The 23,942-nt window shown below is 55.4% G+C and overlaps 1 protein-coding gene across 14 annotated transcripts in view; it reads right to left on the bottom strand.

Moving 5' to 3' along the window:
- The window catches only part of CELF4 (CUGBP Elav-like family member 4), a 313,419-nt gene that overhangs the window by 5,755 nt on the left and 283,722 nt on the right, over positions 1-23,942 (bottom strand). For 8 of the 14 annotated variants that reach the window (XM_070361712.1, XM_070361714.1, XM_070361716.1 and 5 more), the window contains exons 7-13: positions 23,306-23,453; positions 21,372-21,521; positions 17,299-17,364; positions 15,694-15,777; positions 10,651-10,734; positions 5,787-5,865; positions 5,210-5,381 (exon numbers count right to left, since the gene is read on the bottom strand). In XM_070361712.1, coding sequence (XP_070217813.1) covers positions 5,210-5,381; positions 5,787-5,865; positions 10,651-10,734; positions 15,694-15,777; positions 17,299-17,364; positions 21,372-21,521; positions 23,306-23,453 — 783 coding nt within the window. The remainder of the gene's footprint in view (positions 1-5,209; positions 5,382-5,786; positions 5,866-10,650; positions 10,735-15,693; positions 15,778-17,298; positions 17,365-21,371; positions 21,522-23,305; positions 23,454-23,942) is intronic. The other 6 variants (XM_070361713.1, XM_070361718.1, XM_070361721.1 and 3 more) reach the window with 4 other exon arrangements.

The following is a 23,942-nucleotide window of genomic DNA, read 5'->3' as shown; positions in this document are numbered from 1 at the left end:
TTCAGGGCCTGGCTCTGGCGGACGCTGGGGATTCCACACAGCCCCTCCCCAAAGCTCCATTGAGGGAACTCTCTCACACACACTTGGCCCCAGCACGCAAACACACTCTCATACTTAGCCTAAAGAGGCTCCCCCGGGTTCTGCCGGCTGGCCACTCCCTTCACGTGAGAACACTGACCCCTCTGCCTGCTGTGACCCCTGCCTGGCTGCCCTTTGGAAAAGCCTCTTCAGGCCCAGCCCTAGACGTGGCAGCAGGGTCACTGACCAGCATGGGGAACTTGAAATCAGGCCTGAGCAAGTTATGGTCAAGTTGAGCCAATTTAGATGCCAGGTTCTAAACACAGCTGGCCTCCAGCCAGAGAAGGCTCAGGCCCAAACCACAGCCCAGCACCAGGCAGGTCTGACCCGAAGCACCTGTGCCTGCAAAGCTCGGAGCAGACGCTGTGCAAAAGCACACTCAGATCCAAGCCCAGGGTCCAGAGACACGGGGCTCCCAGGATCCAGAGACACGGGGCTCCCAGAGACACGGGGCTCCCAGGATCCAGAGACAGAGACACGGGGCTCCCAAGGTCCAGAGACGGGGCTCCCAGAGACACAGGGCTCCCAGGGTCCAGAGACACAGGGCTCCCAGGGTCCAGAGACACGGGGCTCCCAGAGACACAGGGCTTCCAGGATCCAGAGACACGGAGCTCCCAGAGACACGGGGCTCCCAGGGTCCAGAGACACGGGGCTCCCAGGATCCAGAGACAGAGACACGGGGCTCCCAAGGTCCAGAGACGGGGCTCCCAGAGACACAGGGCTCCCAGGATCCAGAGACATGGGGCTCCCAGAGACATGGGGCTCCCAGGGTCCAGAGATATGGGGCTCCCAGAGACATGGGGCTTCCAGGGTCCAGAGACACAGGGCTCCCAGGATCCAGAGACATGGGGCTCCCAGGATCCAGAGACATGGGGCTCCCAGGGTCCAGAGACACGGGGCTCCCAGGATCCAGAGACATGGGGCTCCCAGGATCCAGAGACAGAGACACGGGGCTCCCAGGGTCCAGAGACACGGAGCTCCCAGAGACACGGGGCTCCCAGGGTCCAGAGACACGGGGCTCCCAGGATCCAGAGACAGAGACACGGGGCTCCCAAGGTCCAGAGACGGGGCTCCCAAAGACACAGGGCTTCCAGGGTCCAGAGACACAGGGCTCCCAGGATCCAGAGACACAGGGCTCCCAGGATCCAGAGACATGGGGCTCCCAGGATCCAGAGACATGGGGCTCCCAGGGTCCAGAGACACGGGGCTCCCAGGATCCAGAGACAGAGACACGGGGCTTCCAGGGTCCAGAGACAGAGACACGGGGCTTCCAGGGTCCAGAGATATGGGGCTCCCAGAGACACGGGGCTCCCAGGGTCCAGAGACACAGGGCTCCCAAGGAGTCTGAGTACGTTCTCCCCCTCAGCTCTCCCCCTGCAGAACTACACAGCCAGGCACCTGCCCTCAGCTCAAGCCCAGCATGCTCCAAGGTGGGACAAGGGACTTGGGTGCCTGCCTGGACCTGATCACGTTCATGCTTCTGCCTGTTTCCTTCCTCTTAGTTTCCCAGTAAAGATTTCTTGGAGAAACTCCCATCTTTGCACAAGATAAGAGGCAGGGGCTGCAAGGATGCCAGGAACCCACCTAACCATCAGGAGGCACAGACTGCATCCTACCCAGGCCTCGTTTCAGGGGAACCAGAGCCCAACCACACTTCCCTCCCAGAGCTGCCCTCCCAGGGCCCCTCTGCTTCCCCAGACCCCCCTCACTCTAGTTCTGATTTGGCCACCTCTAAGCCTTCTGTCTTCACCACTGGCTCTGAGATCCCCTTCCCCGGGCCTCTTCACACCTAGCTATGCCCCCTGAGCCCCTGCTCAGATGAACTCTGTCCTTCTGAGTAACTGGAACTCATCATCTGTAAACATCCCTTGTCGGTCTGTAAAATCATGCAACTTTAAGCTGCTTTTATAGCTGTTTCCTCCCTCCCTTGCTGGCAGCCACTTCCCACTGCAGTCCCCAAGTCTGGCCCTTAGCTGGCACCTGCCTTCTGTTACAGCCTCTAACAGCCTTGGGCTGGGAAAGCCTGAATGCACCATTTGTTAAAATCCTGTGATTGTAGCCAAAAGGTCAACTTGAATGTAGGAGTTATGTGTTGTTGTTTGGTCACTAAGTTGCGTCCACCCTTTCGTGACCCATGGACTATAGTCCGCCAGGGCTCCTCTGTCCATGGGATTTCCCGAGCAAGAATTATGGAGAGGGTTGCCATATCCTCCTCCAGGGGATCTTCCTGACTCAGGGATCGAACCCACGTCTCCTGCATTCACAGGCAGATTCTTTACCACTGAGCCACCAGGGAAGCATAAGGATTATGTGACATCACAGTGTTTGTAGGAGACTGCCTAGTGAAGGGGTAGTCAGATGGCTGACCCCAGAGAAGGGGGATGTCTGGGGTAGGAGAGGGTGGGGCGAGAATACAGGGGTGTTTATCATTCTCCTTACTTGAAGGGGTTAAGTAGCCCCCCAAATCATGACTCAACCACTCAGTAGCTGATTGGCAAGTGACTTAATCTGTGTGTGCTCCAACTGTAAAATGGGAATAACAACACTGCCTACCTTATAGGCAGCGTCAAGTATACAGTTATGTCTCCAGAGTTGTCAGCTACAAGAACAATGCCTCGTGCATGGTAAGCACAGTGTGAAAACCTGTGGTTCTCATCTTTTCTGGCTTTTGTATTCCCTGGTAGAAGAACCACTCTGCTTTTTAAACTATTTCTCTTAAGTCCACTCCACAATTACGACTGCTAACTGGTTCTACCCTGGGGGCCACTTCTTACCTTCTGTCCCAAACAACAAATCCACCTCTCTCGCCCCTTCCTCTGACCTAGATGTCCTCTCCTTTCTTGGGGCTTACTTGCGTCGAGGTCAACAAGGCTAAGACAGGCTACTGTCAAGGGAGCCACAGAATCCCAGGGCATGAGTCCCCAGCATACCACCTGGAAACTCCTGTGGTGGCTCCAGCACCTGGGTTTCATCACTGGAGAAATGCAAGCCCAAGAGGGGAAGCACCTTGCCCCAGGTCATGCCCTGACGGCAGAGTTAACCTATTGAAGAAAAAGTGCTCCATGTCACGAAAGAGCTCTTCCACTGCATTGTCCCTCTGTCCTCTGGAAACGTGCCCTCTGCACCATCTGCTGGCTGCCACAGAGCCAGAAGCTCCACGCGGGCAGGATGGTGACCATGCATCTCTGTATCCCGGAACTAAGCACAAAAACTGCCCACACTCTGAATGGATGCGCGCGCGCGCGCGTGTGTGTGTGTGTGTGTGTGTTCGTGTGTGCATGTGCACGCGTGCTCATGCGCATTTCATACAGACCAGAGATGGGCAGGAGCTGGAAGTCAGGAAGCAAGGGAGGCAGACTTCGCTCTTCCAGCCTTGCTGTGAATAGAGGCTCAAGAAAACCTCTTGGAGAGAAGGTGAGTATGGCTGCTCCCAAGTGGACAAAAGGGGTCCTACCGGCAGTGCGGGGATCTGGGAGGAGACTGGGAAACTGGAGCCCTCCCTCCCAGACTCCAGACTCTGACCCTTCACTGGAAGGTGTAACTGTCACGTGGCTCACCTTTCTCGCGAGCCCTCTCCATCTCAGGTCACAACTACTCTGCTCTTGCAGTCACTCCGGCCAGAAATCCAAGTGCCATCCTAACCCTCTTTCTCTCACACCCCCTTGAATTCCTTCCAAACAGCACCAGCTCCTTCACAGCACCTCGAGTGACTGCTATCCCCCGGGACTGAGCAGTCCAAGCACTAGACCTCTGCTTGTGGCCCCACAGTCTATCAATACAGCAGCCAGCGATCCTACTGAAATGCAAGTCACCCACAGCCCTGTGCCCCGCAGAGCTCTCCAGTGGCTCCCTTAGCCCTCCATTTCAGCGGAGAGGCCGAAGTCCACACAGCGGACTGGGTTCCTTCACGAGGTGGCCCTCCTCACCTCTGGGATCTCCTTTTCTACTCCCCCGCCCCTCAGCCTGCCATAGCTCTCTATCATCTCGGCCTAATGCTGGTCCGTGCACACACTGCCTTGGCTCTCACCTTGGAGCCTGTACACCATACTCCTCTGGACCCTGGCATGGCTCCCTGTCTTCCCTTCTTCAGATCTCTGCTCAAGTGTCACTTTCTCAGCAAGGCCTACCCTGACTACCTGATTTAACTGTAACCAACAATTTCAACACCCTATACAATTTACTCTTTGATTGTATGTCCTTGTTTGATGTCTGTCTGCCTTGCTAAGGACAAGGATTTTGATCAGTATCACTCATGCTGAGCTCCTAACAGTAGTTGACCCACAGAACTGTGGAGGCGGCAGAGGGCTGGCAGCCTGGCCCTGGCCAGGGAACAAGCTGGGATGGCAGGAGGGCACCGCAGTGGGGGAAGCCAGGCTGGGGGTGAACTCTTGATGACCAGGCACATCTCCCACCTCCCTCCCCCCAACTCCGCCCCAGGAAGCTGCTTCATCCAGGGGAGTATGTGGCCTGGAGGAGGAGTGCCCCGATGGTGCCTCCAGCTTTAAGGCAGGACTCAGAGAGCTGGGAAAAGTGACACCTGTCCACTCATCACGGGCTCTGGGAAGTGGGCAGGGTAAGTGGCCCCAGCCCCGTACATACAGTCACCCTCCTCAGCCTCTGTCCCCTCTTGTTTTTTTGGTAAAGTTCTCTTTGAAAAGTCCTGTTCCCGCCTCTCCAGACTGAGCTGTGGGGAACTGGAGGAGTGAGACGGTCAAGTGTTGACAGGCCCCCAGAGCTGGAGAGTGGAGAGCCAGGGAGTCTGACAGAAGGCCCCAGCACATGTCTATAGCTCCCCACCACAGAGCCTATGCCACCCAAACTCTCCTAGCCCTGAGCTTGCCATTGGCTCACCCCAGGACTTCTGGCAAACAAGATTGCCAGTGTAGACCTTCTCAAAGCAGTTCCCTCCCTCCTGTCCCCTCTTGGCTCTGCGGCAGGGGGATGGCCATACCCATTTCTGCCGGGGATGACCACAGCTCTGCGCCTGCCCCCTGAGAGCAGGTCGAGCCGGGCGCAGCGGGTCCAAGGCACAACGAGGGTCCAGGCAACAGAGGCCAGAGGAGGCGGCGGGTCCGTCCGGTATCAACCTCCCCAACCTCCCCGTCCCCGCGCCCCGGCCGATCCCGGTTACCTGTGCGAGTCCTGGTCTCCCCCGGGGGACGCTCCCGCCGGCGCTCAGTACGGGCGATTGGCGTCTTTGGGCCGCTTCAGCTGCACCTTGAGCCTCTTCATGCCGATCTGGAAGCCGTTCATGGCCTGGATGGCGGTCTGCGCGCTGGCCGGGTTGTCGAAGCTCACGAAGCCTAGCGAGACACGAGGGACGAGGGCCTGGGTTTCCACGGGGCCGCCCCGGCCGGGAGGGGGCGAGGAGGGGAAGGGGAGAAGGCGGGCGCCGGGGGGCGGGGCGGGGCGGGCGGAGGCCCCGCCCACTCCCGCCGAACCTCCGGGCGGGGCGGGGATCAAGGCTCCGCCCCTCGTGGCCCCGCCCCCTATTCGGTCTCGCACCCCTCCCCCACAGCCCTCGTGCGCGCGGCCTCCTCTGGGGCCGCGCTGAGGAGGCTCCAGGCTACCGACCCGCGCGGCCCCGGGCGGGCCGCCCCCGCTCCGCCTCGGCTCTCCGCGGCGCCGCTGTCCCGGGCGCCCTCTCCCCCACCCCGGCCGGCCCCGGCACCTCAGCCCCCGCCTGCGGTGGGAGAGGGCGGACACACCTGCGGGCGGAGGAGTTTATTGGACACTGTCCTCCCTGACAGGAGGGGGCCTGGCAGCGGGAGGGCACGGGGGGCCGGCCTGGGGAGAGAGAGGAGTGCGAGGGGAGGGAGGGGAGGCGCCCCGGAGCGAACGTCGCCGCCGCTGATCCCGGCCGCCCCCCTGGCGAGCGCCGCCGGCCACGGGCCGGGGCCGAGGCGGGGTCCCCGCCGACCCTCCGCTCGCTCCGTCCAGGCCGAGCCCCCCCGCCCCACAGCCAGGCTCCGGGTGGCCACCCGGGTTAGTCCACACTGGCTCGCGTGAAACGCCACCTCGGTCCCAGAGGCCGTCCGCACCACCCTTTCATGTTTAGTACAACTCCATCCTGGAGCAGCGGCTCTTGCCCTGGATTAAGCACGCGCCCGCTGACGCGTCCCCTGTGAACCTCTCATAGCACTGATAAGGGTGTGACAGTAATAGTACAAATTGACACTATTAGCGAAAGTTCGCTGAGAGCTTTCTCCGTGTACTACAGGCTGCAGAAGTGCTTGTCACACGTTCACTCCTCCCAACATCCCAGGACAACGATATAGAACCATCCATGGCTCCCAGTCACCTGAGGCAAGCAGTTCCCAGGTGGGACTGGATTAGGTTCCCAAAGTTGACACCTTTTGGAACTCAAAATGCATCTCCTATTTATAGACTACACTACATCAGCATTTCCCAAAACGGCTCAAACGGTGCTCCTTGAGAAAGGACCTTCTGTGGTCAGGTGGGTTTGTAGCCAGGTCACTCTGGAACAGTTTCTGGCACATTAACAAACAAAAACATCCCCCTCCCACCCAGCTTCTCTCTTCTTTATGGCTTTTTTTAAACCTCGTATTTCCTGGAATTTGTTTGACTTTGGAGGCCATTTCTCTGGTAAAATGGACTTAGATCCTGCAAATATGAAACTACGCTTGGCAAAGTTTCCTGGCCATACTGCAAATGTGCCTTATTTGGGGCGTTTATCCCCAAATGGCCATTAGATATATAAGGGATAAATGTACAGACCCCGCCGAGGTAGAAAGCTGTTTCTTGGTTAACTATCTGTGGTCCCATGGTCCTGCCTGAGACCCCTCCCTCACTCTCCCCATGTGGTGACCCTTTCTCCCCTTTACCTCCACCCGGACACTACCTCTTCTGGCCTCTTTTCTCTTTCTCCCTCCTGCATTTCTGCACATTTTCTCTTGCAACCATGCATCATCAAAGACGGGGGAGGGATGTGTGCAGGTACATGTGAGTGTACTCAAGGAGGGCTAGCTTGTGAGCTCAGATGAGACTGGACACAGCTGGGCCCAGGGCAACATATCCAACATCTGTATTCATCTATACACCAAAATACACAGGAAGGATTTTGGATTATCCATAGTTGGAAATCAATGTGAGTCATTTTTCCACCTCCCCCTCTCATGCCCTCCTGGCCCATCCCTTCCCCATAAAACTACAGTCAAGCTGTCAGCAGAGCAGTTTTCAAATGTGTGAATGGTGCATCTGTTACATTGCTCTCTTTTTAGGCAAGCTAAAAGCCTCCCTTCCTACCAGGACAAGATAGCTTAACTGTTGGTGACAGCTACCCCCCCCCCACAAAAAAAAAAACAAAAACAAATATGAACAAAGTGGGAAAGAGACAGGACAAAGATAAAAAGGGCTGGAGATGCTGTGTAGGGCAAAGGTGTAAAAGGAGTGAGAGAAGTTCCGGGAGGAGGCAAGAAGCCCAGCCTCAGGCTGAATACTGGAAGCCTGGGGGTTGGGAAGGGTTCCAGGCTCAAGGAACTTTTCTTCCTGAACTTTCTTAACTGGCTAGCAGTCAGGGCAGGGAGCATCTCCCCACTGGCCCCCTTAGCAAGGCTCTGGGCACCATCTCCCATGTACCTGGTTTCCAGGGCTGTGTCCCTTTTCTCAGAGCCCCCTGCCCCATTCCTCCCGCCCCTGAGAAGGTGCCTGCCTCCCAGACCATGAAGGCTGTGCAGGCAGGATCCCCTCCTGGCAGCCCTCCAGCCCCTCCTCCAACACAAAAACCATTTGTGCTGCTCACGAAGGCCTCCAAAAGATTGTTTGTGGTTATAAAGACCAAGGGAAGACTCTGAGGAGTTCACTTTCACAGAGGACCATGTGTAGAGCAACATAGCCCTTTTGGGGGGAATAAAAGGGGTCCTAGCACCTCCTGAAGGTCCACTCTGACTAGGTCCCTCACATGGAATGTCTTGTGTAACCTTCACAGCATCACTGAGAACTGACCGCCGAAATCCCCATTCCACAAATGCAGACACTGAGATCCAGAGAGTAAGCTTGCCCATGAGTGCGTGCTGGGGAGATGCACAGGTTGGGCTGCCAAAGCAAGGGAGGGAACCCAAGAGAGTGAAGGAGGAGCCACTGGGCCAGCCAGCTGGGCGGGATCCTGGCCTTTCTCAAGGCTGGTGGGTTTTCAGTGCTAGATGTTTGTTCAGGAAGAGAGAAAGAACCAGAGCAGAGGTATACGGGGGAGGACTTCCAGAAAAAGTAGGGCAAAAGTCTTTGCTGGAGAACTTGAACGAGCTAATGGCAAGGATAATCTGGGGTTGACTGGAGGGAGCGGCACAGCATAGATGCCAGAGGAAAAGGCTGCAGACTGAGCCTGCTCCAGCCTGGGTACCCAGCATAGTCTGGGCTCTTTGCAGTTTTCTTCTGACTTATGAGACATCTGAGGCTTACTTAGAGACCAAATGCAGCTGATCTCCAGTCTGCTGTTTTTACATACATAATTGTAATTCATTAGAAGAAACACCAAACAGTGGAGGGGTGCACCCCGGTCTTTTCCTTTGGCCTTGTTCTCCCAGCCCCCAGAGAAATGAGCTGCTGGGCAACTCAATGCCTCTGAAGTAACACAGATTTTTAGTGGCAGCTGCCAGAGGGGAAGGAACACTGCAAAGATCTTGACTGCCTTGGGGAACATCATTTCCACCCTGAAGCCCTTCATGGACCTGGAGAGCTGGTCTCCAAACTGAAATCTCCTTAACACGTGCGTGCTTTCCTGCACTTCTGCACTTTTGTACCTTTTCCCCTCCCCCATCCCCAAGAGGGGACCCAGGTTCCGTGGTCAAAGAAGGATCCTATTCTGTCCTCACAGCCCCTGAATCTGGGGGTCAACCTGGAGGTACTGGGCTGACTCAGCTCTGGTTCCATGTGTGGCTGTCTGGGGACCAGACTCCTCAATTCTGGGGGACTCAGGAGTAGATCAGACCTGAGAAAGCAGCTTTCATGGAGGCAGAAGAGGTGGGAGAGGGACCAAGGAGGAGTGGAGAAGAGATGTATGGGGATGACATGGGTTTCCAGGAGGTCTGAAGAAGCAAACTGAAACTCAGGAAGCCCAGCTGAACTGGAATTTCAGATAAGCAATAAATACTATTTTAGTATGTCTCCAATATTGCATGGGACACATTGCACATAATATTTGGGACGTGTGTGTTAGTCACTCAGTCGTGTCCGACACTGCAACCCCATGGATGGTAGTCCACCAGGTTCCTCTGTCCATGGAATTCTCCAGGCAAGAATGTTAGAGTGGGTTACCATTCCCCTCTCCAGAGGCTCTTCCCAACCTAGGGATTGAACCCGGGTCTGCCACCTTGCAGGCAGATTCTTCACCTTCTGAGCCACCAGGGAAGACCCATTTGGGACATATGTATACTAAAAATGTTATTTATCGGAAATGCCAATTTAACTGGGTATCTTGTGTTTTATCTGACAACCATACTCCTAGATCCTCCCAGGTCCTTCATCTCCCATCTAACACTCTGTCCAGGAGAATTTCCCAAAGGTATCTTCATCCCATTACTCCCCCATCTTCCACTGCCTACAGCATCATATGAAGCATCTTCACCTGAATGATTGAAACCCTCCCCAGCGCAGACTTGCCCTCACAGCTGGTCTCCCCTGAACCTTCCTTTCTCCCCAAAGCCTCCAGCTTCCTCATTCACTAGCCTTTGACTCTCCTCGTCCCAGCCCCCATATGCTCATCCATTCTATTTCCCCCTGCTTGGAATTCCCTCCCCTTCTGTCTGCTTGCATCCACCTGCCTTTCTCATTCCTCATTAGTTGGTGCCTGGCAGATCTCACTGCCGTTGAATAGATATGATTTTCATCTAAGCTCAGACCTGAGGCTTCCTGAGGGCAGGGACCAGTTTCCTCTTCCTGATTCCTTGACAGTTTCGCTCTGGTGGCCTGAGGGGTGGGGGTTCGGGGAGGAGGGTGCATTGGATGGCAAGAGGGGAGCAAAGAGCAGGGTAGACAGAGAAGGGGGCAGGCACAGGACAGAAAGATGGACAGAGGAGACCAAGGGGCCAGCGGGGTAGTGACTGGCCTACCCCAGTTGGTTGGGTGAACCCCCCACCCCAAGGATCATGCTCAGCTTTGACCCCCAGGGCCACTGTAGCCTTGAGAGGAGAGGGATGCTGGGAGAATGGCTGTTGTGAGGCTCTGCTTCCTGCCCCTCCTCCTCCTGCCCAAGACAGGTCCCTTCCCTTCTCGGTTGGTGGGAATTGAGCTTTGGGGCTGGGACGGGAGGCTCTCTCTTGGACTAGGGGTGGTGGGTAGGAGACTGGATGGGAGTGGGCAGGGAAAGCCAAGAAACCAAAGAACGGAAGAGAGAAGAGGGTGAGAGATGGAGGCTGGAGGCTGGGCACAGGAGCACTTGGGAGTGGGGGCGGGGGGCGGCGATGTGAAGGAGCAGGTTAAAAGCAGTTGGACACCGGTAAATTGGTGCGAGCACCACCCTGTCCTAGGTGAAGTTGGTTTGTTATCTTTACCCACCAAAGCATTTACTTTGGTTAGTCGCCCGATCCACAAACACTTTCGAGGAGATGACATTACCGAAAGGGAGGAACATCTGCATCAGCTCAGCGTCCCCAAACTCCTGGGGCAGATGGTAGATGAACAGGTTACAGCCCTCGGGCCCTGCGGTGGAGGGGGGGGGGGTCAGGGGAGGAGGGATGGCGGGGTGGGGGAAGAGAGAGACAGAGGAGAGGTGAGCGAGTTAGGCAGCGGCAGCAGGGAGGGGTAGGGGCGAGGTTAGGAGGGGGGTCTCATCCAAGGTCCAAAAGCGGCCACGAAAAAGTGGGGAGCTGCTGAGCCCCGGGTCTGAGCTCTGGTCTCCACTCTGCCCTCGAGCAAGTCTCTGAACCTCTCTGTGCCTCAATGGTCTTTTCTGCATCACAGGGTGCCTGGCAACTCTAGGGCTCCAGGGGTGGAGGCACCCAGTGAATGGGGTGAACATGCCTGATTAGTCTTGGAGGAGAAATACTGAGGAGAGGCAGTGGGTAGGGAGGCCTGCCCAGCCCCACCCCCACCCCCCCACCAGGGGAGGATGGAGGGAAGTGCTGGGGCAGCCCTGTCTCTGCAAGCCTCACTCCCCATTTTCCCCCGGCCAAAGGCAGGACTCTGGGGCCTGGAATCCCCATCCTCTGTCCTGGCCTGCAGCTACTCTTTCCCACTTGATCCCCAAAGGCCTTACCCTCCACTGCCCTGAACCTTAATGTCAGCCCTAATCTTGAAGGTGGAAACCAAGATTTATCCCACCTGCTCCAGCAAGCCAGGTGAGCAGAAAGGGCTTCATACAAAGGCTTCATGATGGGATTCCCATAAGCCAGGGTACCGCCAGCTTCATCATATTAAAAGACTCCCCATTTCAACAATAAGAGCCCTGCCACTTCTGTAGTGCTAACTGCATGCCAGGGTGCTCTGCACACTTTATGTATATGTTAATTCACTTAATCCTTACAGCTGCCTTGAGGCTACTGTCATCCCCACTTTACAGATAAGAAAGCTGAGGCCAGAGAGGTTAAGTCTCCTGCCAAGTTGCATAGCTAGTAGGTGATGGAGCCAGGATATGAACCCAGACCCAGGCTGTCTGTCTCCATGGGCTATGTCCTCCTCTCTCTCTATTTCCTTATCATAAATCTCAGTGCCCCAGAAATTTCCAGATAGCTAAAGATTTACATGTTTCTTTTAAAATAAATTTATTTTTTATAAAAATTAAAATATATTGGCAGTTTCTTTCAAAATTAAATATGAATTTGACAGGGGAGTATGTAATTTCCTCGTTTCTGTCTCACCACAGCAAAAATTTGAAGCGACAGACAGAGGAGTGTTTCAGCTCCATTACAGCTCAGTTTAAACGCCAGACCTGTATTACAGCTCGGTTACAGCTCAGTTTACATGTTTCTTTTTAAATGACCAAAACGCTGAGTTTTAGCTCTTTGAATGAGAAATCTCTCCAAGCTGCTTCCTCTTTTTCTTGCATCTAAAATAGAGTGTGCCACATAAAACTTGACCTTTTAAACTGTGTGTGTGTGCTCAGTTGCTAAGTCGTGTCTGACTCTGTGACTCCATAGACTGTAGCCCACCAGGCTTCTCTGTCCATGGGATTCTCCAGGCAAGAATACTGGAGTGGGTTGGCATTTCTTACTCAAGGGTATCTTCCTGACCCAGGGATGGAACCCATGTCTGCTGCATTGAAGGCTGATTCTTTACCACTGAGCCACCTGGGAAGCCTAACTACTTCTGACATACTTCTGACTTCTATTTTTACATCTTCCCTCTATTTCTGTGCCCTTGAGGGTCACAGCTGATAGCTAAGAGTCCTCTGACCACCAAAGCCTCCCTCTGAACCAATGACCTCCTCGGCCCTGGTCCCTGCCCCACACCATCTGCCCATCCCCACTCTCTGGCCTCCCTCCCTGAACGGCGCTTTCAGAACAGGCGCAAGCGAGCTCCCTCACACACTGCCAGGGGTCCCGGTGCAGAATTCCCCAAGCCCTGGTGGCCCTTCCTCCCCTCCACACCCACCTCCCGTCCCCTCCAACCATGGCATGTTTTCATTGGTTCATACCCTATGGATGTGTCCCTTGATGGTCCCCAGCTAGACCTGAGTCCCCACAGGCCTGGGGCTCCCACAGCCCATATTCTGGGCAATACTGAGGCTCTTTCTCCAGTAGGTCTGGGAAGATTTCTCTCCAGCCAGAAGGGGGCACTTTCTAGGGGGCAGGAGCATGTGCCTTCCCTGTACTCCTACTCTGCTCTCCCTGCATGCTGACACCCACCTTGAACTTGGGGGCCTCCCTACAAGCTCAAGTCCTGCAAGCTGCTTGGTATGGATGTTATTTCTGTTCTCCTTAAAAGAGTCGAGGAGCCTCGAGGGCAGAGCCTCTGCACTCAGTCCCCTCAGCATGGTGTGTGGCTGAACCCCACAGGACCGGCTCTCCCAGTCCCAGGCTAGCCCCCTGCCCCCTCATCCCCAACAGTGGGCCTACACATTGTCATTCTTGGGCTACCCTGGAGCCCTCAGTGCATTCCCTAATTCCCAGATTATCGAGCATCCAGATAGCACAACGGTAGGGCTTTGGATATAATCTGGTCCAACCTAGCCTTTGGAGAAAAGAGAAATGGAGCTCCAGAGACAGAAAGTGATGGCCCTGGAACACACTACATCCCTTTGCACAACAACCCAGGTGGTCTGTGGGCAGACAGCCTCAGGGGCTTCAGGCATCTGTTTTCAGGGTCAAATCAAAGACAAGGGAGCTGGGAGGTGGTTCCTGCCCAGCAGCCAGTGTGTCCTGGTATTTCAATGGCATTGACACAAGTGGTGGTGACTACATGGAAAGAGGCTAACCACTGGCGCCTGGAGGAACACAGCCTTCCAGTTCATAGCTCATGCAACACCAGACATGGCTTTGTTCTGGCTCCATCCCACTCCATTTCCAGGCTTACCTCATACTTGGCAACACCCATGCCTTGCCTTTGCTCCTGCTGTTCTCCCTGCCTTGGATACCCATCTCCCCATCCCCAAATCTGAAGACCTCATCCTTCAGGACCCCAAAGAATTCCCCAAAGACCCCACTCCCAGCACCATGAGCTTGCCCCTGTATGCAGTGTACTTCTCTAAAGATCTGGGTTCCCATCTCACCCCTCCCCCTGCCCTGCTCCCCCAGGGTACCAAAGTCAGGGAGGATGGGGACAACAACAGGAGGCCCCCCTGCCCAAGGGGAGGCCGGAGTAGGGACTGGCCACACAGGGTCTGCTCTGGGGAGCAGGGCATGGGGATGGGAGGGCCTGAAGCTGTTCTGAGATGGAGAGAAGGTACGTGGAAGAGTTCGGAGCTAGATGCATGGGCTGGTACAAAGTGTGAGGTAGCGGGTAGGACAGGGAGCAGATGAAGGGAATGGGTTTAGGCCAGTGGGAGGGGCTGTCATGTGTGTTGGGGCAAGCAGCACTGACCTGCAGCTGTGTGTGTGTGTGTGTGTGTGTGTGTAGAGACCTCTGAGCCACAGGCCAGAGCGATGCGGGGTACTGACTACAAGGTGAGGGTGGGTCAGCCTGAAGTCACGGTGGTGACAAAAGCAGTAAGGGCCTTTGGGCACAGTTCTGGGCCTGGGATGGGTAAAGTTGCACCCCACCACTTGTGGCTCTGACCCGACTGATGTGGTGCTGGAAGGCATGGACTGGAGGGAGGAGGGCAGGGCAGGCTCCAGGGCCACAGCCCAGGGAGGGGACCTGCTGGCAGAGGCAAGCTGATGCCCTATCCCCCACCCGCATTTCACCGACGGCCCCAGGTGTGACTTGGAGCTGCAGCAGTGCGTGGCTGCAGGAGTGAGCAGGGGGCCTCACTGTGCACCCCGCTAGGTTCCTGCATCTTCACGGGCCCTGGGAAGATGGTGACACAGGTCTCGGGAGCTGCCCCATGCACATGAACTGAGATAACACCTCACATACAACTTTGGAGGGGGTGACCAATTGGTGAGGGAAGGGCGGCATGCACAGTGAGAAATCAGCAGGTGACTGCTGGAGTCTGGAGACAGTCTTGAGCTAGGTGATCCTCACACCCCTCTAGGGAATGATTACCACTGAGACAGTCTTGAGCTAGGTGATCCTCACACCCCTCTAGGGAATGATTACCACTGTCCTCATTCTACAGGTGAGGACGCCAAAGCTGAGAGAAGAGAGGCCAAGCTAGGACTCAAACCTAGAAAGATTTGCTTCAAAGACCAGGCTCTCAGCCATCCAGGTTCTGGGGCTTATTTGGGACCACAGAGCTTTGGACTAACAGACCCTGAGGTCCTTTCCAGGACTAGCCCACCTCCCATAGCTCTGGGACTGTCTGCTGCAAGGACTACGAGCCAACGATCTGGAAACCACTAGTCCTTTCTGGCCATGTGGGCTACTGGGGCGGGTATCGTGGCCTCACTGGCAGAGTGACCCTTTTCATAGGGTGGGAGACAAGATCCCATCACACGGGGCTCTGTGAGCATCCCCGAGCTTGGACTTGTTATCCAGTCCCCATGGGGCTCCAGACTCTGGAATGGGAGGACGCTGAGGGTCTCTAGGAGGTTCCAGCATCTAAGGCCCATTGGCTTGTCGCCCTGTTCACAGCAGGGCCTCAGAGGCAGCTTTCTGGGATCCCCTTATTTTACTAGGCCTACACCAGAGCACCCCAACCCCTCACCCACCCGTGGATCCTGCCCTGGAAGCTCCAGGTGGGCTCTCCTGCTCACCGAGAGGGCACAGCTTCTGTCCTAGATGAACTGGTCTCCCTGCTCCTGCCCGCCACCCCAGCCATGAGCATCCCTATGTCTCCCCTTCCTCTCCGCTGGACAAAAGCTGCCCATTGTGGGAGGTGCGACTCCTTTACCCTGCCTCGTCCAGGCCTCCCCCGTCCTGACTTCCCTCCACTGGGGTTTGCAGAGTTGCCCGTGACGTGCACCTCCGCGCTGCCTCTCACACTCCTGCAGCCCCCCTCACCCTCGGCACAACGCAGATGTGGTCACCTTGCCAAAAGAACACCACCGCCAAAGGCCTGGGGGAGCAGCCTCTTTGGGGGGAGAAGGGGGAGGGGCATAGGAGCCCCCCTGGCAGACTCACCTTCTCTCTGTTGCTGGGGGATCATTGGAGGTGGCTGAGGAAAGGCCTGGCTTATCTGACCATAGGCAGCAGGGTAGGCGGCTGCTGGAGGACCCAAGGGAAGAGGCAAGAGCGAGAGACGGTGACAGTAACACGAAGAGAGACAGAGTGAGAGGCAGGAAGAAAGAGAGAAGTTTCAGTGGTGAGCAGTCAAAGCAGACCAGCGAAAAAAACGCATTTTTAACGTAAAGCCAGTTTTTAGCAGTAATGAAGGAGAAGCCGCAAAGGGAAGTCTAGAAGTTGCATATGTGTTCACGCGGGCCCCCATGTGCGTGCATGTGTGTGCATGCATGTGTGTGCATGTGTGTGTGCATGCTGGTGTGTGCCTGGGGGAGGCAGGTTTAATCTGCAACAATGGACAACCCATGTGTGCAGATAATCCACAATAACGGATAACCAAAAACATCAGAATGGAAAGGCTGGCCCCACACCACCTGGCACCCACCAGGTTTCCCCTTCTCTGAGCCCGGGCTGCCTCGGGCTCACACCACCTCATGAGTGCTCAGATGGCACCAGTGGGGGAGGTGGGGAGCCACCCTAGATGTGAGCTTGGCCTCTGGGACCCTGCTAGTGGCTGGTTCCCCAAGGGCCGAAGACTGAGTTGAACAAATCTGATGCTTTCTATATTCAAATGGAAAAAGGGTCAGAGGAGGCACAGGACTGGCTAGACCCTCCTCAGCCTGGCCTGGCTCCCAAAGGGGTTCAGGGGGGTCAGCAGGTGAGGAAGAGAGCTTCCCCTGGACTCTAGGTGACAGCCAGCTCATGCGGGCCCCCATGTACCAGGCAACCCCGTTACCCTCCAGGGAGACACTGCCAGCTCATCTGAACGCAATGAGGAGGGACCCTGATGGGGCCAGACAGCAGGACCCTGGCTGGCAGAGATGACTGTGGGTGTGTGTGTGTGTACACATGTGTGTGTTGTCTAGCCCAGAGGTAGGACAGAAGTGTGGCTGACAGCTGGCCTTGGGCTTCCTACAGTAGCTCATCACCTCCCCATTCAGTGACCCAAGGCCACCTGCCCGCTTCTCCTTTTTTCTGCCTCTGGCGGTCTGTCCTCCCCTGTCCTCCTAGCTCGGGCCCCACTCCTGTTGTCTGTGTGTAGCTGGGGGTAGGGGAATGGAAGCTGCTTCTCCTCCTTCAAACCGGCATCTGTGCTTTCTGGGCCAGTGGCCCCCCAGCTCCAGTCTCACGTGGTGTTGCTGGGGGAGGTTTGGTGCCCCTGGACAGACCCGCCCTGGCAGCACCATGGGGGCAGGACATCTGGCCTCAGAGATGCCGCTTCACAGCAAGGCTAAAGCTTAGCCCAGCTCACCAGCTCAAATGGAGTTCTGAACTCCCCCCCACACCACTGCCAGGATGAATTAGGGTGAGGCAAGCTCTGCCTGATCACCAAAGGACGCCCGCAGAGAAGGAGGCAGCCTGGTAGGAGGACCACGGCTCCCTGTCTGTCCCTCCCCACTCCCCCAAACCCCCCACACTGCTAAGCCCAGGCTTGGGTGGGGCGATGCCCAGGCACGGGGAGGTGCACGCAGCCGGGGACCACCGTGGGGACGCGTGGATACTAACGACCTGCATACTGCTGCACTCCGGCGTAGGCCTGCTGCAGGGGGTCCGCGGCTGTGGGGCTCTGCGCTGCAGGGGAGCCAAAGGACAGAGGTCAGCAATGCCTGCCCAAACCAGCCCCTCCCCCGCCACGCCCCTGGAGATGCTGCTGCGGCCACACTGCCTTCCCGGCCACCGCGGTCCCTGTCCTGGGGCAGGATATCTGAGGCAGGCTCCCTGAATGGCTGGGAGGGGGGCCCTTTCCCCAGTCTGGGGCCCTCAGGATGGTGGTAGGCTGCTCCCCCTGGTTGGGGGATGTAGGCTGCTGCTGGTTTGGGGGGCTCATGCAGAAGGCTGGGGAGGGCGGGGAGGAGACAACAGAGGAGGGCTCGACCATGAGGGGCTGGGTGGGGAGACACCCGAGGGACCTGGCCCTGGAGAAGGGCTGCCTGAGAGCAGGCAAGGAGGCCAGGGGCTGTCAGGAGGGTGGTCTCCTCCTCACTTATTCCTAGTGCCCAGCACAACTGGGGGCAGAAGCTGAAAGAGCATGGAGGCCTCATGCTGCCATTCTCTCTGGGCCACCCACGCCTGCTCAAGTAGAGGGACCTCCTCCCAAATTCTTTAGGAGTTTGCACGAGGCACAGAGGTCGTCCATTCCCGGGCACGCCCGTGGTAGGACCGACCACACAAATGAGATCTGCCCCACAGTGCCCACAGACACCAGGGAACCAGAAGACCAAGGGTCTTATCACACCCGATCTCATGACTGGGTATTCACCACCCAGTGCCAGAGGACCAGAGGCTGATACTTTGGCAAGCAACCCGGGGAAGCTGGGCCGGGGAACAGGCTCGGTTCACTTCAGTTGCCTTTGTGGTGTCTGCAGACGTGGTGGGCAAAAGGCTGGATGGTGCATGGACCGGTGGTGAACTTGCCTTTGGTGATGCAGGTCGGTGATGACTGAAGTGGGAGTGGGCTGGCCTTGGGGGCCCAGGGACGTGGGGGGGGACATATCCAGCCTCATTACCTTTGAGGCCAGCTGGAGAACACAGGGAAATAGAAAGGAAACCATCCAGGTTTATCTGCCTGGTGACCCAAGCTAGCCAAGCTAACTGGCCATGCCAGGCTCTGGGGCCAGTAGACCAGGGAGAATGCCCAAACCTCCTGTCTGAGCTCCCTCCCCTGAACCTCTCAGTAAAGTCACACTAGAACAACAGCACTGGGTGTCAGGGGGCAAGGGAAAGTCCTGGGCCAGAGGTCCTTGGGGGAGGGCACACTCAGAGGGGTGAGCTAAAGATGGGTAAGGATGCAGGCTCCTTCCCACCTGGGGTTGCCCAGGACAAAACCTATCCCTCTATTTCCCCCAGGGTGGGCACTGGAGTGCCCAGTGGGAAGGTGGTGGTGGTGATGGTTAGCCATGTGACTGCCTGCTCCCTCTCCACCTGACTCTTGCACCAGCCCTATATCCCCAGAGAGAGAGCTATCTTGCTTGTCCTCACGGTCTACCCAGCTCTGGAACTTGCCTTTATGCTAGCTAGAAAAAAGATATCTCTTCTTTGGGCAAAGTTTGGGCCCTACGCAAAACATAACGGGTATGACTTATATGGCAGGTCCCTCTGCAGCGATGCCAGGATCACAGCAAGTGCTCCGCAAATACTGCGACACAGAGAGGAATGAACAGTCCTTATCATTTCAAGAGCCACCCCTTCAGGGTGTTAAGTAAAGGCCACACTGTGTGCTTCCGGCATGATCTCGAGGGCAAGAGGGGAGAGTAGAGATGCTACCTGGGGCTAGGTAGTGGAGAAAAGCATTTCCGAGCCTCCTCTCCACTTCTCTGCTTAATGACCTCATTAGTAACTGCCAAAGAATGAACACTTTGAAGGATCTCGCTCATTACAGCAGCTCCAAACTCCGCATTTAAAGATGGTAAATTAATTTTTTTAATGTACTACTTTTTTTCTTTCCTTCCCTTCATCCGTCCCTCCTGCTCTGGCAGGGGATTGTTTATGGGATGTGCCAGATTGTTACAAATGGGGGAGAGAAACCCTTCTAAATTCCATGAGGGAAATAGTTCACAGATGTTGGTGGGGGTGGGGAAAGAACAGGTTTGTCAAAATCCAGAGATCCAGATGGGCTTGTGGGCAGGGAAGGGAGGGGGCAGTGAAACCACTCAGATGTGCTGGGGACTGTATCTCCCAGCCCACAAGCCTGAGTGAGGAGGAGCCCAGGTCCCTGAGATGGGTGGGGTCTCTCCCACCTCCAGCTTGCCAAGCCCCTCCCAGCCTAGAGCCTTTGCCCTTCAACAACACTCCAGACCCTCCTCTAGGCTCTGTCACTTCATCCTATAGGCTTCTCTGACCTCTTTGCTACGCACTGGAGGGTGAGGTGTGGGAAAACACTGGGAGGGGATCAAGAGCAACTCCAAGTTCAAAGTCAGGAAATTCTCCTCTATTTCTCTCTGGCACAGTGACCTTGTCCTCTGCTGCTGCTGGTGGAGCTTGTATATTCTCTGGGTGTCTGGGCCTCACTCCAGAATGCTGAAGTCAGAATCTGGGCATCTGTGGGTTTGCAAGGCCACACAGTAGATTCTGGTGGGCAACTAGAGTATGGAGCACTAACGTGCCCCCCAAGGCTGCCCTCCTCTGCTCTAGTTGAGTCAACATCCTTACACCCCCTGCCCCACCAGGACAGCCCCTCCACAGCACACTGCTCCTTGCTCATCTGTGCACAATGAACTCTCCCTTCATTTGAATCCTCAAGCATCTCAAGTCAGAGAATACTCACTCTTGACGAAACTCTGCTCTACCATATTGCCTCATTATTCTGTTGATGCATACTGTGCTCCTGCCTGGATTCTGACCTCCTCAGAGATCAGATCATGTCCTGCCCTCCTCTGGAGCCTCCCTTTTGTCTGTCACAGATTGGGCACTTACTGAGGCTTATGGGGACTCTGTGACCTCATCACCTGCCCTCCAAGAAGGAGGACACAGCTTTCATCATCTCTATTGCACTGCCTCTTACCAGTCTACTCTAGGCCTTTGGGCCCACCTTCCCTACTCCAATGCCAGCCCATCCTCAAGACCAGAGAGAGGCCCTGCTTCAAGTCAACTGGGCAGTCTTACCACAGGAGAACTGCCAAATTTAGAGGAACAAAGTTATTCAAATTTTAAAGGAACAAAGAGAGAGTCCCTTGGACTGCAAGGGATCAAACCAGTCAATCCTAAAGGAAAGTAGTCCTGAATATTCACTGGAAGGACTGATGCTGAAGCTGAAACTCCAATACTGTGGCCACCTTATGAAAAGAAGTGACTCATTGGAAAAGACCCTGATGCTGGGAAAGATTGAAGTCAGGAGGACGAGGGGATGACAGAGGATGAGATGGTTGGATGGCATCACTGACTCAATGGACATGAGTTTGAGTAAACTCCGGGAGTTGGTGATGGACAGGGAGGCCTGGCATGCTGCAGTCCATGAGGTCATGAAGAGTCGGATATGACTGAGCAACTGGAGTGAAATGAAAGTTATTCAAGGGCAGGCCTCCTGGATCTTCCTGTGTGCCAGAATTCAAGCAGGACCCAGGAGCTGTCCAAGGTTCTGGTCCTCTGTTCAAGGTGCTGACCACAGTTTTGGCATGCACCAAGGGACGGAAGTGATAGGTACTAACCAGTCTAGCAATCTATATACCTCCACTTCCTTCCTGGAAGAGTCTTGTCCTACTTAAAACTAAATATAATTATTCTTTTAGCATCTGTCCCCTCACTTCTTTGGGTCAAATTCACCATCAAGTAATTTGCAATTACTAGCCTTTCTCTACCTGGTTGGACGATTCATCTATTCTCTTCTCTCCCTTGAGGGAGCCCCAGGAATGTTTTTTTTTCTCACCCATCAGACTGACAAACACCCACGAATCTGTCTTCTCTCCCATCAGGAACTCCCTGAAGGAGGGCAGGAGGCTGGCTCTCCCTGATCACATTTGGGGTTCCACCAAAGAACAGAAGAGGGCAGGGCCCACACATTCCCATGCTAACAGTGAGGGCAGGCACAGGAAAGGATGAAGAGCATGGCTCATGGAGAAGGAAGGGGAACCAGATGTGCTTACCTGGGTAGGGGTGGATGCCATTGGCAAATACAGCTTCTGCAGCGGGTTGCCCATTGGCCTGTGGGGGGAGGCCAGTGAAGCCGTTCACCCCAATGGGGGACGGGATGCTAGGCACGGCTGGTGCAGTGATGCCTGGAGGGGTGCTGCCACCTGGTTTTAGAGGTGATGGGGGCGGGGGGAGGAGGGGAGACAAGGCAGAACAAAGGCAATGAAGGTCGACCCGTGGATCTCCACTCCCTGGCTCCAAGGGCCTGGGCACAGACTTGGACCTCACACACCAACTCAGTCCTATCTGTGAATCAGGCCTTGGGTTATCTCCCTACATGTAACAACTCTACTCATCCCAACTGTATCTATACTTCAAACTGGAGTCCAAATCCCATGTTCCCTACTAAGACTTCCCTGACCACTGACTGCTCGACCTTGGGGCTGCAGCACATAGACCTCTAAGTGTCCATGACTTTGACCACAGTCGCTCTTCTCTTAGTCTTTTTCGATGGTTCATGCTTACCCCAGCTAAGTCAGGATGGACTGGTCCTTGTTTGGCCACCAAGGGGATTCTAAGCTGTGGCTCTGCTGTCTGCTATCTTGACTGGATCTCTGATGGGCTGATCTGCCTTCCCATGAGGGAGTCTGGATACTCAGGTGGAGGGAGTCTTAACTGTGACTTTTTTGCATTGAGGGAGAAAGGCCTTTGTAGAGTCCAGATTTAGCCCTTTTCATACACAAATTAGACACCCTGGCGGCCTCCAGTTAAGACAATGGTGATGCTGGCTATGGTGAGGGTAAAGTTGGGGTTAGATGACAACACACCGCCCTCCCTACACCAGGTGGGTGGAAACCAAGGTGCGGGTAGTGTCTTTATTGTGCTGAGGCCCCAAAGGCTGCGAAGGGCCTTCTTCTTCAGGTAGGAAGCAAGGAGGGTCTCTCTGTGGATAAGGACCTGAGGTCATCAGGAGTGTCTCCAGGTTGGGGATCAGAGCTGTGGGGTGGTGCTCAAGTTGAGGCTAGAGATGGCACAGTCTTTTATAGTTTTTAGCTGGGAAAGAAATAGCTCCTGGATGTTGGGAATACTGCTACTATGGCCTGAGAGCAGAGAGCCAAGGAAGCTTGATGAATGAGAGCCCAGCCCTTGGAGCTAGACAGGGATGCTTAACTTTGAAACTATTGACATTTATGGCCACGCGTTTCTTTGAAGGGAGCTATCCTGTGCATCACAGGATGTTTAGCAGCATCCCTGGTCTCTGTCTACCAGATTACAGTAGCACTTTCCCTCCTTCAGTTGTGACAGCCAACAATGTCTCAGGACATTGCCAGGTATTTGGGGGCGAGGGGCAACATTGCCCAGGTTGAGAATCATTGAACTGGATAACAGCCAAGATCCAATTAAAAACATGCTTTGTAAGTAGAGCTGTTTTCAACCCCTCTGTCCTTTAGCAACTCTTGCAGTTCTCTCTTGCTTGTTCTGTAGTTGTCTTGGAAAAAATCAGTGAATCTAGGTTGGGTTAAAGGAAAATGAAAAATGGGGCTCCTTCTGTGGTTGGGCCAGGGACCAAACAGGGCCACAAAATGGGCAGGGCTCTTCTCCCTCAGACCTCAAAGGGAGGTGTGTTCATGTCAATTTCTTTCCAGATCTCTATACTACAGATCAACATGAACTGCTTCTTGACATGGCTTAACAACTCGAGTGAAACTGTTGCCACTCTGAAATCGTATCTTGGATAGCAGGGGGGCCAGGATCATCTTCGCATGGGTCCTCAGGAATTAGAACATTTTTGAGACAAACTGCTCAAGGATGAGGCCGGCACTGGGCCCAGACACCAGATGCTCTTGACACAGGATGGTCTGTTGGTAGCTGAAATTCGCCAAACCAAGTTACCAAACTGGGTTCAGCAGCTTTCCTGCCAGGCCCCGTGTTGGTACCTGCCACTCACCTGAGGTTGGGGTCATGGGTGCGGCCGCCAGGCCGTTCATGTTGAGGGCCGCCATCTGCTGCATCTGGGCGGCGGCGAAGGCAGCCATGGGGTTCAGGTAGCCGCCCTGTGCGACTGACGCCATTAGGGCCGCTTGCTGCTGCATCAGCTGGGGCAGAGGGAGTGGAAAAAATATCATGCGCTTCCAGGAGGGCGGCCCTCCCCACCAAGGGGTCATTCAGCTCCTGCTCCCGGAGACCAACTCCCAGGCCATCAACCCCAGGGAGCTCAGATGCATGTCTCTCCTCCCATCTCTGAGAGCCCTGAGCCTTACCCACACTTGCCCTAGTTCTCAGTGGCTATTAGAGACCACGCCCCAAGAGAAAGCTGTGTTCAAAAGTAGAGTCTTTGGGACTCCAAAGTTGCCGAAGGTGGGGGAAGGGGACTGGCTCCAAGGTGCCAGCCAGTCCTGCGGTTCATGGAGATGTGACATCCAAAGCTCTAGAGACACCTGGATGAGCTGCTGTAGACCTAAGTTGGCAAGGGTTTCTGTTCAGAACGGTCCTAACTTGGAGTCTGCAGGGTAGAGGCTACAGGAGCATCCTAAATGAAATCCAGAGGTGAGCGGGGACTGGGAAGGTTGTTGAGCCGTTTAGAC

The sequence above is a fragment of the Bos mutus genome, chromosome 24, assembly GCF_027580195.1.
Source record: "Bos mutus isolate GX-2022 chromosome 24, NWIPB_WYAK_1.1, whole genome shotgun sequence".
Classification (NCBI taxonomy): Eukaryota; Metazoa; Chordata; class Mammalia; order Artiodactyla; family Bovidae; genus Bos; species Bos mutus.
Note: the sequence above shows the minus strand (reverse complement) of the source record. Positions and strands in the feature narration are given on the sequence as shown.